Source organism: Protopterus annectens, chromosome 16.part0, assembly GCF_019279795.1.
Source record: "Protopterus annectens isolate FY-2018-M chromosome 16.part0, PAN1.0, whole genome shotgun sequence".
NCBI lineage: Eukaryota > Metazoa > Chordata > Ceratodontiformes > Protopteridae > Protopterus > Protopterus annectens.
In genome coordinates, this window is record NC_056750.1 from 138,052,673 (window position 1) to 138,065,133 (window position 12,461).

General features: G+C 37.4%; 1 protein-coding gene across 1 annotated transcript in view; it reads left to right on the plus strand.

The window, feature by feature from the left end:
• The window catches only part of PIP4P1 (phosphatidylinositol-4,5-bisphosphate 4-phosphatase 1), a 530,596-nt gene that overhangs the window by 445,501 nt on the left and 72,634 nt on the right, over positions 1-12,461 (plus strand). The window contains exon 6 of the mRNA XM_044057994.1: positions 4,417-4,507. Coding sequence (XP_043913929.1) covers positions 4,417-4,507 — 91 coding nt within the window. The remainder of the gene's footprint in view (positions 1-4,416; positions 4,508-12,461) is intronic.

Below are 12,461 nucleotides of genomic sequence, written 5' to 3' on the forward strand. Positions count from 1 at the left end.
CTCATGTCCAGGTTTGTGGAACAGAACTCAGTCATTTCTGTTGCAGAATATTCCACCTCTAAAAGTCCGATCAGGAGCAGTTTCCATTTCTCTTCCGTAGTGCTCCATTTCCGTAGGTCTGATCATGATCAGTTTCCCTTTTATCCTCACTTTGTAGACACTTGATTTCCTCTGTACTGCAATAATATATCTGTAGATGTAAGATAATAGGTCAGTTGCCGCACGAGATTACAGTGGATCACATTAAGTTGTATACCCTGTGGTCATTTATGGGTGATGGTCACATTAGGAAGAATGGATGAGTTCACAAGTAAGCTTTATTGACCTTATTGTGGACCATTCACTGTTTCTAGACTATGTTTCAGTAGGTTTGCTATCAAAATGTGGAACGGCACTTATGCGAAACTAGGATGGTCGAATGCATGTTTTGCAGTTTCCATAATGCCGATCCGGAAATGTTTGAATACACATTAGCCAGTGGTATTGTGCATTTGCTAATATGGGGTCAACGTTTTGTTAACAGATCACACTACAGTGGGGATTGGGAAATGTACCCTTTTCCCCACTGTAGTGCGATCTTGGAATTGGAATATGTAATATGCAGGGGGTCCCCCCACATGGGGGGGTGCAGGGGGGCTTGCTCTCCCTCCAAAACTGTAAAAACGTGTGCTGTAGATGTATAATTCCTACGGCAGCTTCAGCACAAGTGCCTGAGTGTCTAATGTCACCTCCTTACATTTTAACTAAGTTCAAATGGAGATGTCGAGGTGATGATTTCCGACGTTCTGTAAAAGTGACATTACCAAATTCAAAATGTCACTTTGAGCAATTGAATAGATTTTGTTGTGAGAGTCGACGTTTTGATAGTAAATAAGTTCACTAATATAGCCCACATGCCTCTAAACCTGTCCATTATTTTCTTATCTGATTGCCCTCAAGATCACCCTGTGGGTAAGAGCATTAGCAGAATATGTATGTTATAAAACCTTACATTTGTTGCAGATGCAGGATTTTAAGACACCAAATGTTCCCATCCCAAAGTGTTTGTGGTTGCCTTTTTCTGTCTGGTCACACAGAAAATGTCCATTTCAGTAGAACTTAAGTTTAGAAGTGTACACAGTTGTAAAAGGACAGGATGAAGAATGTTAGATAAGAAGTATATTCGGGAAAGAAAAGAGACTGGGATGATGAAAGCTCAATGGGATGAGAAAGTTTGGGCAGAGCGTAAGCATGCAAAAGTGAGAGAATCTGGTGTGATTTTGCTCAGTATTAAAAAAAAAAAAGTTCTTGGACAATACTTTTGTCATGAAAGGTCTGTTTCACTTCATTCACAGAGGATGTTTGTGTCTTTCGGCTTTTCCCGGTTAGGGGTCGCCACAGCGGAACTCCGGTCCGCTAATGATTGGCAGTTGATTTTTACATACTGGCTTGCCAGGCCTGACGCACAACCTTCAACGAAGGTATGCCCATTCACGCATGTCTCCATGCAGAAGACGCTCTAGCTGAGAATCGAACCGGACAGCATCTTACTGTGAGGCGACAACGCTACCGCAGCACCACAACCGCGGGGTTCACTTCATTCACAGAGGATAATGGTTCATAAAGTTATATTTCCTACCACATGAAGTAATGGTGTCCACTGAAGTGCTTGCTTGAATTTTAAAACAATGAAGACAAGATTCTCTAATATTGCCATCTCCTCACAAGGAAGTGCTGTACAGAAGAGGGCAGGTATCATTTGTTTTCATAAAATATGAGGTAAAGAAAGGCATAAAAACTAAATCTGTTTGATTCATCTCAGTATGAAGTGGTGGAATATATTCTGGGAGAATAAATTTGACAGTTTGTAAGTTTTTGAACACTGAATATAATGTGAGGTGTATTCCTTAAGAAGATCTGGTCAGGAAAAAAATGTACATGTAGACATCCCTGTAACCACCACTGTTGAATGTAACTAGCAACACAGATACTCCTGACCTCACTATTTGGCCATTAGTTTTTCACTTCTTAACAGTCTGACAGCTGTTATGAAAGGTCGTTACTGCTTTTATACTAATGTAAACCACCAACTTAATTACAGTTTATCCACAGGGGGCATTCACTTGAAAATGTATAAATCCACAAACGTGTAGGTTTGACTCGGCCCTATTTGGTTTTCTCATACAAAGCAAACAAGACAGATTACTCTAGGAAATGACCTTGCTGTTAACGCATGAAAGAATATTACCTGCAGGAAGGGGAATCAAAATTCCACCGCTTGTGTTTGCATCTCCGACAGGAATGTTACTTGCAAGCAGCCCTGATAAAAAGTATTACTTGGTCATGTTATCGGCAGCCCTGATAAAAAGTATTACTTGGTCATGTTATCGGACAGTTGAAATCACCACATTACCAATGAAAAAGCGTAGTGGCCCACAGTAAAAGAAAATGTACCAATGTCTGCTGTACCTGTGTGTGTTAAATTTCAGCATGTGAATACTGTCCCTTTATTGGCAGAGGTATTGAACCTTTGTGAAGCATTTTTAAGTACTGCATTGTCCAAGCACTGCTGTTTCTTGGCACCAAGGAAATTTAAGTTTCAGATAAAGAGCCTTCTAGCCAGGTTCTTTCCCCATGGATATGCTGCCAGCAGAAGACTCTCAGAGGGGTTTAAAGGAATAAAAAAGTCTGAAGGCTGCAAGTAGCATGTTTTTTTTTCCTTTGGTGGTCTTGAACTGTGGTACTAGAACTCTGCATTTTGATGCACATGATGTTGATACTCGGTGATTGTTTTGTTAAAAGGTATTGCACCCTGTTTTGTTTTAGAAACTGTTCTCTGTTTTGTGCATTGTTTTGCATTTCTTCTCTTATACAACTACAGCATGGGCCATGGCTAAAGTTGGTCTTTCAGGACCAGCCTCATCAGTTGAGACATATTCAAATATTGCCAGGGACAAGATACCAGCGCTTGGTGTTGGGCAGAGGTTTGTGGTGGTAGGGGGCTTGCTTTCTACTTATGGGTTCAATGGGCTTCTGTTTCCAATTGTATGGATTCCATCCCCCTTGAAAGTAAGAGATCACAACACTTAAAGAACTTGTCATGTTAACTCTTCAAGGATCTTTGCAAAAGGTACAGATATCTACCCATTCCTCTTCCCCAAACCAAGGCATTGTGTTGATATCTTGCTTTTAGAGTTAGATTAGTGCTTTGACTCCTGTTTGGTGTAGCATTTTCCTGCTAGTGAGAGGAAGAGACCCCTCTGTTAGGGAGGGATATGTAGAAACTTCATCTTGTATCTTTTACGTTGCTTTCTGTCTGCTGACAGTTGGGGAAGTCCTTTAGTTTTATATTGCTAGAAGATGTTTTGCTCTTGATCACAGTGCTTGTTATGCCAGTGCACCACGTCTCTTCAGCTGTAAACCACGAACGTGAATGGTAAAAAAATAGATACTTTAATGACAAAACATACAATGTTAGCACTTTCGTTTAAATCTCTGTTAAACTTCCTCAGACATTTAAAATATGTTGCATCATTTCCTTTTATATCGCCACTGTTTCCCATTGGACTCTCATTAACATAAATTAGCATATACATAAATAATACCATTTGAATCTATCTAAATACATATTATCAGAACTCAAAGAACTAAAATGGCAAATTAGAGTTCAAGCCAATAAGTGGCCAGGAATTAATGAACACACTTCTATAGCACCTGTATTAAAATTAAAAGCATTACAAAGAAAGAAAATTGTTTAATGGCATGCATTTTAAGTTATTTATGTGCTATGTATAATTGGTCAGTTTTTTACATGTTGTTATAATGTTTATTTATTTGTAAATATTTACATTTTTCTTGCTTAAAATCATCTTGCTGCAACATTATTTCAGTTCTTACATTTCTTACATTTTCTCTACGTAAAAATAATTTTATGACTTTTTAAAAGTTTTAAATATTTTAAATGCCAATTCAGTATTTTTTAAAAATGTACATTGCTGCAGTAGTTCAAGTTTTTTGTGAGCAAATCCACATATTGGGTTGATAATATGTATTTAGATAGATTCAAATGGTATTATTTATGTATATGCTAATTTATGTTAATGAGAGTCCAATGGGAAACAAAGTGGCGATATAAAAGGAAATGATGTAACATATTTTAAATGTCTGAGGAAGTTTAACAGAGATTTAAAGGAAAGCACTAACATTGTATGTTTTGTCATTAAAGTATCTATTTTTTACCATTCAAGTTCGTGGTTTACAGCTGAAGAGATGTGGTGCATTAGCATTTATTGTATTCAGTTTGTTTGTTGTTGTTGTTTAACAGTGTTTTGTGCAAAAACTGTCGCCTAGCAGTAAGTTAACTAATTGTAGTTTGTACTGTCTCTTCCTACTTTTGCGAAGTACTGACCCTGTTCTTCCTGTCTACCATTTTTCTAGCTCCTCCATCGGCAGGCGGTACCCTAGGAAGAGGTGTATCCTGTGCTTCCTGATGGGATTCGTGATTGCTGCATGTGCTGCTGGACTTGTTGTAAGTGGTGCTGTACTTCTGAGGTTAACTTGGGCAGGGATAATACCGCTATAGTTATACTACAAAAAAAAAATTTACGGATACAGATCCAGGAAATGTGTATAGCATGACTGCAGAAGACAGAAAACCCAAAGTGTTTCCTTCGCAGACGTTTCTGCAGTATTGTGTCATTTTCATGTCACCCGTATATAAAAAGTCCATTTCAATAAAATGGCAGACAATTATTTGTTATTTTTCTATATTTAGGACATTGGTGAACTGGAGCAATTGATCTTTTAACCAAGATGCACTTAAAATAAATCAGATGCTTTAAAATATGTTTTGAGTAAATACGATGTATAAATACAATAGGTTAGGCAACATTAAGGACATACAAGCTTTCACAAAGCTGGACAGAGACATGAGTATCACAAATTAATGAGTCAGCAGTAATTAAGCAGTAATCCACGACTCAGGGTTTACCCACAGCTGGTAGGGCTTTATCACGAGGGTGAAGCCTGAGTAATTAAACAAAAGCCAGCCATGGGTAAATCCTGATATACCTTAATGAAAAACGTTGTAAGGTACCAATAAAGGCTGCCTTCCTTGTTAAATGTACATAATCCAGAATGCGATAGCCAAGTTACATTCACAAACTTTTATTACGAACCAAGCAAAATAAATAAAAACAGATGTAGCGCTTTCATCTCCTAAGACAGAGACTTCATCAGAATCATCTGCTTTACCATACTTCCGTCATTTGAATAATGTCAAAATTCATTCCATTGGTTGGTCAATTAATAAAATACTTTTAACCCATGAGGGTCCAATAAATTGTAATATATGAAAAGTTCATGTTGCTATTAATGTTTTGTAATATAAATAAATAAAATTAAAAAGTTATATACATAATTAAATGCAGATCAATTAATTATTTCACACACAATAGAAACACCCTACTACAATTCCTAAATGTGCTAACTTCTATAACACTAAGCATAAGAAATAAATAAATAAAACACAGGTTCACATTTTCCAATTATAGTAAATCAGAGGATGTACGTATAATATTGTATATGCTATATATATGTCTCATTAATCAAAAGTACTATGGTGCATTACATTTCATCTTCTAAAAGTCATAATTTAAAATTTCATCTAAATGCATATGAATAAATTAATTAAATACATTGTTGAAATGTCATTAATAAAACCACTTATTCATATAAATGGTTAAATATAAATTGAATATAAAATTAGTCTGTGATGGATATGCAATGGAATTATTGTTGCTTACAACCCCGGGAATAGCATTTGTATATTTTATATATTATTTTATATATTGTATACATTTCTTTGGGTCTAGTGAGAGTAGCTTTAAAGCTGGTATGATGGTAATATGATCATTAATGCCCAGACTATTGCAAGCATCCAATCTTAGCTGCCATATCATTTCCCGAAATTCCAGGTGCGTCTCCCAATCACTTCCCCTTTCATTGTGCCTCACTTCTTCTAATACCCAAAATTTAAAGTCCGTATTCCTACATTTTAACATGTCTATATAGGGCGTTATTTTCATTTTTTTTTTTTTTATATCCCGTATATGTTCATATATACGAACTCTTAAATTCCGTTCGGTTTTGCCCACATAATATGCCCAACATGTTTTACAATATGCCAAATATACTACTCCCTTTGTGTAGCAACTAGAATATGTATAACTCTTGAGCTTAAAATGAATGCTGGGTATGGTCAATTCCTTTGTGCCAGCTATAAATGGACATTGAGCACATCTCCCACATTTAAAAGTGCCAAGTCTTACACATGCCCCATCTCTGTTGTCACTCCGTTTTTTCTCCAATATATTTTTTAAAAATTCACATTTCTTCTAAAACTATATCTTAAAGGTTTTTGAAATACTTCCACTCTTGTTGGCATTCTACTAAGCATATTCCAAATCCCATTAATGCATTTCTTTATCCACTCCATTTCTGCATGGTAGGTCAAAATTAAATAGGGTAGTTGTGTTCCAAGTTGTTGTATGTTATTCTTTAATTCACTATTTCTTGTAATTTGTCCACTAGTCAGTAGTGGTAAATACAACATACCCCATTTTTCTACCACTTCTTTCTTAATATTCTCAATCATCATATCTGGGTACCTCCTTTCCTTAAATATATTGTGGACATTGTCCACTTCTTTCATGAAGTCCATCATATCCAATCTCATTCTTGCCGCTCTAATCATCTGCCCCTTTATGATCTTCTTTTTAAGGTAGTGGGGGTGATCACTTTGATAATGCAGATATGAGTTGGAATAACATTCCTTTCTATATATGTTGGATCTATATGTTTTATTTTCATAATTTTTATTAATCCTAACATCTAAATAATGTATTTTATCCATTTTAGTTTCAAAAGTAAATTGTAAAAAATCAGTACTATGATTTATAAAATTCATAAATTCAAGTATCATCTCCTGAGTACCTTCCCATAAGGTGAAAATATCATCCAAAAAATGGTAATATCTCACAATGTTGTGACAAAAATCTGGATTTAAATACATGCCGTTGTTCCCGATATAACATAATTATATAAACTAGTTTAAATTCATCTGGGGTCAAAAAATCAAATTCACCAAGCATGTTTTCAACCACTCCAAACCTTCACTGTGAGGTATTACCGAAAATAAATCTTTGACGTCTATTGTTAGGAATACAAGATTGTCCTTAAGTGGATTAGTACCAATTTTATTCAAAAAACCATATGAGTCCACCAAATATGTGGATACATGGAATAAAACCTCTTTAGCTTTGTGTCCACATATATAGCTAAGGGTTGGGTTTTTGGCCCTTCTGAAGTAACTATGGGTCTCAAAGGGGGGGTTTCCAATCCCTTATGTATTTTGGGGATGCCAAAGATTGCTGGTGTTACTGGTTTAGGTACACTTAGAAAATTAAATAAATTGATATCTATCAATCCTTGTAATAAATTATCTTCTAACAGGTCTATTCTTTTGTATGATATATTTAATTAATTCCTTGAAACAATACCATACCTACTGCCTATATCCAAAATGTTTAACATCTTATTAGTGTAATCCCATTGATCCATTAGCACTACCCCTCCCCCTTTGTTGGGTTTCATCACCCTAATTCTTCCATTGTTAGTTAATTCTTGGAGTATTTCCTTTTGTTGTGTTGTTAAATTACTTCTAGTCATCTTTTTCTTGGCATATTCATTCCTCACCATGTTTGTGACACACATTTCAAAATTATATATGTCCTGCTGCAGAGGGGTATTATAGGTACTTCTTTTCTTCAGCATATTCCCCTGTATATATTGTGGGTTGTCCTTAAACATACATGTCAAATTTAATTTCCTGGTAAAAGGTTTTACATCTAGTATAATTTCTTCTATTTTAGGTATTTTTATTGGCACAAAGGTGAAACCTTTCATAAATAAATTAAAATAGTTGTTGGTAACCACCAAATCAGTATAATTATAAATGGTAAAATTATTCTGTATATGCACTGTCACTTTTCCTTTGTCTTTAACTATATCCTGTGCATATGCTCCATTCTCCTCTATATATATTCCATTTGCATCTTGTTGATCTATTAAAGTTGTTGATGGATTTTCTGAATTTAATAATGAATTTTCTAGGCTTATTACAATACCCCCAGGTATGTTATCTTTTATCTTCTGTATCTCCCCCTTCCCTGTTGCCTCCCCGTCACGTCTGCATTGAAGGGTTGTCTGATCTGATTCCGAATTCTTTCCGACCTCCTCAGTCCTTCCCCTAAAGGGTCGTCTGTACCTGGGTTAGCATTTTCATGTCCCAGATCAAATCCATCCCTATCATTGTGTCACATATTGTATGTGCTATCTTGAAACCTCACATACTCTGTCTTCACTGTAATGTAAATTCATTTCAACATTTCTCCTTCTAATATTACAATAGTAGGCCCTTCCTTCCTGATAGTCTTCCATATCTCTCTCTAGCTTATTAATTTTTCTCTTGTGATTTTTTATTAGAAAATCAACATCCTGTAGGGTTCTAAAATATATATTTTTATATCCTGTAACAGTAAACAAAAGATCTGCATTTATTTCCTGATTAAGTTTCTCTATGTCACATTTACATTGCTCCATTGTCATTTCATTATTTTTAATCATTGCTTTAAGGATTGCTATACCACATTCATTCAAAATATTACTAATAATTTTAAAAAACTCTGTATTTTCTTTAGTGTTATTAGGAAATGTGTTCAACCTTAGGCCTTTCAGCACTATTTTTTGTTCAGTGCATTTAGACAAATACCAATTGTCCAGGGCCAAAGATTTATACCTGGTCAACTGTTTTTTAAAAGTCTTACATTTGTCCTTGTAAAAACATTAATAGCAACATGAACTTTTCATATATTACAATTTATTGGACCGTCATGGGTTAAAAGTAGTTTATTAATTGACCAACCAATGGAATTAATTTTAACATTATTTAAATGACGGCAGTATGGTAAAGCAGATGATTCTTATGAAGTCTCCGTCTTAGGAGATGAAAGTGCTAAATTTATTTTGCTTGGTTCGTAATAAAAGTGTTTGAATGTGACTTGGCTATCGCATTCTGGATTATGTACGTTTAACAAGGAGGACAGCCTTTATTGGTACCTTACAGTGTTTTTATTTGATGGTGACTGATTTTGTAAATCCTGATATACCCACAAAGAGGAGTTGGATTATTGCTGTTGTACAATTACATTATGTAAGAAAGAAATTGCTTACCTTTTTTAAATAATGTATTTGTATAAAGGCACTTCAGTCTTCTTTTCATGTAGGTTTTAATTTGTTTAGTTTTGCAGAATGCATCTGATTTTCCTTATATTTTGCTCTGTCCCTCAGCATTTGCCAGTAGAAAGTCTGGTCACTCAGTGGTACTTCAGCAGTCAGACTTTTTCTGTTGGTATATGCTCGATTTACAGTGGGCATGCTGATTGGGCTCTCCAGTCAGTGTGCTCGTTTCTGAGTAGTAATGAGCATTTATTGTATAATTAACATTATGACACAGTTAGGTGCTGTAACTCCTTTGGAGTGCTGACAGTCATCATCTTTAGTCTTCTTCCGGCTTTTCCTGGTTATGGGCGTCATCGTCTTTAGTAAAGAGAGTTAATTTTGTGCTTAGGTATCAGAATCATGAATAAAACCTTATTTTGCAGATAGATGCAGTTGTGGTTTTTCACAGAGGGTTAAGGTCGTGAGTTGTAGATATCCTGTGTTAGTGTTGCAGTATTCTTAACTTAAGGGTTCTTCTGGCTAGGTTAGCCCAACATCTGGCCTACCAAAGTCTTTAGATGTTGTATTAACTCTACATCACACGTATACTCCCCACACAGGAACACGGAGCATAACGGTGATGTACAGATGCAGTTACCCACAACTTCTTTGCTACCAGTCTGAACACCATTATCACTCGTTGGCCCGAACACCCTGAATACCTAACCATTAGATAACTGCCCCGTTGGGGTCGTTTTTTCTTTTTACTGTTGGTCTTGTTTTTCTTTGGTTACCTGGAGTTCATGTCATCCAAGAAGGAAAAATGTTAGTGTGGGACGCACAGTCCCCATAAGGATTAGTACAAATAGTGTCTTTTAATTTTGTCTGGGTGCTTCCCATGACCATACCTCCTGTAGTATTTGTAAGAAGTTTGTGCCTAAAACACTTAGAAGTCAGTTGTCTTCCCTGACCATCTATCTTGAGAACTATAGGCCTAAACAGTTAACTCAAGGTAGTGTGGCAGAATCAGTTAACCCGGAGGTACTGCAAGAAGGTGGCTAAGCAATCTTGGTTGCATTCTTTAGCTGTCCAGCATCCACCAGACGTTTCACTAGAAGTGGGTTGATAGCTCTGTAGGCCGTGCATTGTTGACTGGTTTCCTCTGCCAAGACCCTGTCAAAGGTCGGCATGGATCATTTTTCCATGTGTCTGCTCTGGACGTTGAAGGGGAACTGCGGTTGATTTATCTTGGAGGGCCCTAGAGGGATTCTGCAGATTCTGGTGAGGGAAGAGGTTCCAGGTACTCTTATTAAATCCCGTCCGGATTTGGAACCTCCGGTGTTTTTTAGGGCTGACATCCCTATCAAGAAAAGACAGAAGACCAAACATTCTTTTGTACATCCCAACAACCCTCAAAGGGAATGGCAGGAGCTTACTCAGGGTTTGTTTAATGCCTTAATGGTTCTGAAAAATCCCCAAGGGGTTTCTGTACCTACCCCCCCCCCCCCTTGGAATTCCACTCTTTCTAAAAGGCCTAAAGAACCTGATGCCTTGGATGAGGATTCAAAGTCTGATGAAGGGTCATTGTGTTACTCTTTCCAGATGCCTTCTCCTTTGATTTATGGCTCTGATAAAGAGGACTCCATTAGCCCTGAGTCTCCTTTTTAAGAATTGTCTTTTGGGGACATAGTACCCAGAATGAGGGACTACTTCTCAGGTGTCTGATATCCAGAAGAGGTAGTATGAGTTGCTTCAGGTGGATACTCCTAAACCTTCCACAGTAACCTCCTGTGTTGGCTGCATTGTTGGACACCTTTTATAGCTGCCTTTGAGACTCCTGATTCTCCGTCCCTTGCTCCAAAGAAACCTGACTGGTTCTGTAAGGCTCCTGAGGATTGTCAGTTCCTTTTTAATTGTCCTGCTGTGGTGTCAGTCTCCTGTGACAAGCCATCTAAGCTTTTGCCCTCTACTAAGCTTCTGCCAGTGGATAAGGATGGTAGGGCCATGGAGAGAATTGGAAAAGAAGGTCTATACTGCTTCCACTATGGCCTTTAGGGCCATAAGACCCACATGACCAGATATGCTGTGGCTTGTTTTCCCAGGCTTGTCGGGTTATTTATGACCTCCCTGATTCTGAATCAGAATCTTCTGCTCTCTGTATTTTGGGTTCTACCTCTCATGTGGCTCGCTACTCTGTCAAGTACAGATATGATGCTGCTGATGCCTCTTCCAGAGCTGCTACCTTTGGGTCTGTCATGAGGCGCTATTCTTGGCTTCGCTTGCTATCAATACCTGAAGACATTAAAGTCAAGTTGCCAGATGCTCCTTTGGATAATAAAAATCTCTTTAGGACTGCTGCTTCTCATATGTTTGTCTCTTCAGGAAAAAGCTAAAGCTTTGTATGACCTTTAAACATTTTTGTGTCTCCTATCCCTATGTTCCAGTGGAGCTTTCCTACTAGGTCTGCTTTTGTTCACAGGCAGCCTTGTCGGGCCACTAAAAACAGGGAGGGTGGTAAGTGAGCTCCTCCTAAGTATTCTTAGGATCCTTTGGTTCAGAAGCCTCCTTTAACTGATGAACTTGCTTCTGTTTGACACTTTACACTTTGTCTCCCTAACCCTTGGCCAGGTTCCCTTGTCCCTTCGACTCTCCCTCTGTCTTCCAAACTGGCAAGTCATCACCTGAGATTGCTGGGTTCTGTCCATAATCTGTCAGAGTTACTTCATGGTGTGGAAGTTCCTCCTTCCATTTTCAGGGATTCCTCAACCTCCTCGAGAGCAGCTTCCTCTTTTCTCAGGGGTTCTTGGGTCTCTGGTGGACCAAGGAATTATTCAGCGTGTCCATCCTTTCCATGTAGGAAAAGGATTTTACTCCAGAATGTTCCTAGTTCCTTGAAAAGAGGGCTCTTGAATGCCTGTTATGGATTTCTCTTTGCTCAATACCTTTCACAAGGTTACTTTTTTTGGTTGCTTTCTCTTGTTGTTTTCCCAGGCTTTTCTGGTGTCCTTAGATCTGAAGGATGCTTATGTTCATATTCCTACTCACCTTATTTTCATGAAGCTTTTATGTTTCTGTGTTTCCTTCTCTCATTTTCACTTCTTTGCTTTGCCCTTTGGCCTCTACTGCTCCAGGAGTATTCACAAAATGCCTAGCTCCTGTGATTTGGTTACAGTGCATTCAGATTTTTTTCCTTATTTAGAGGA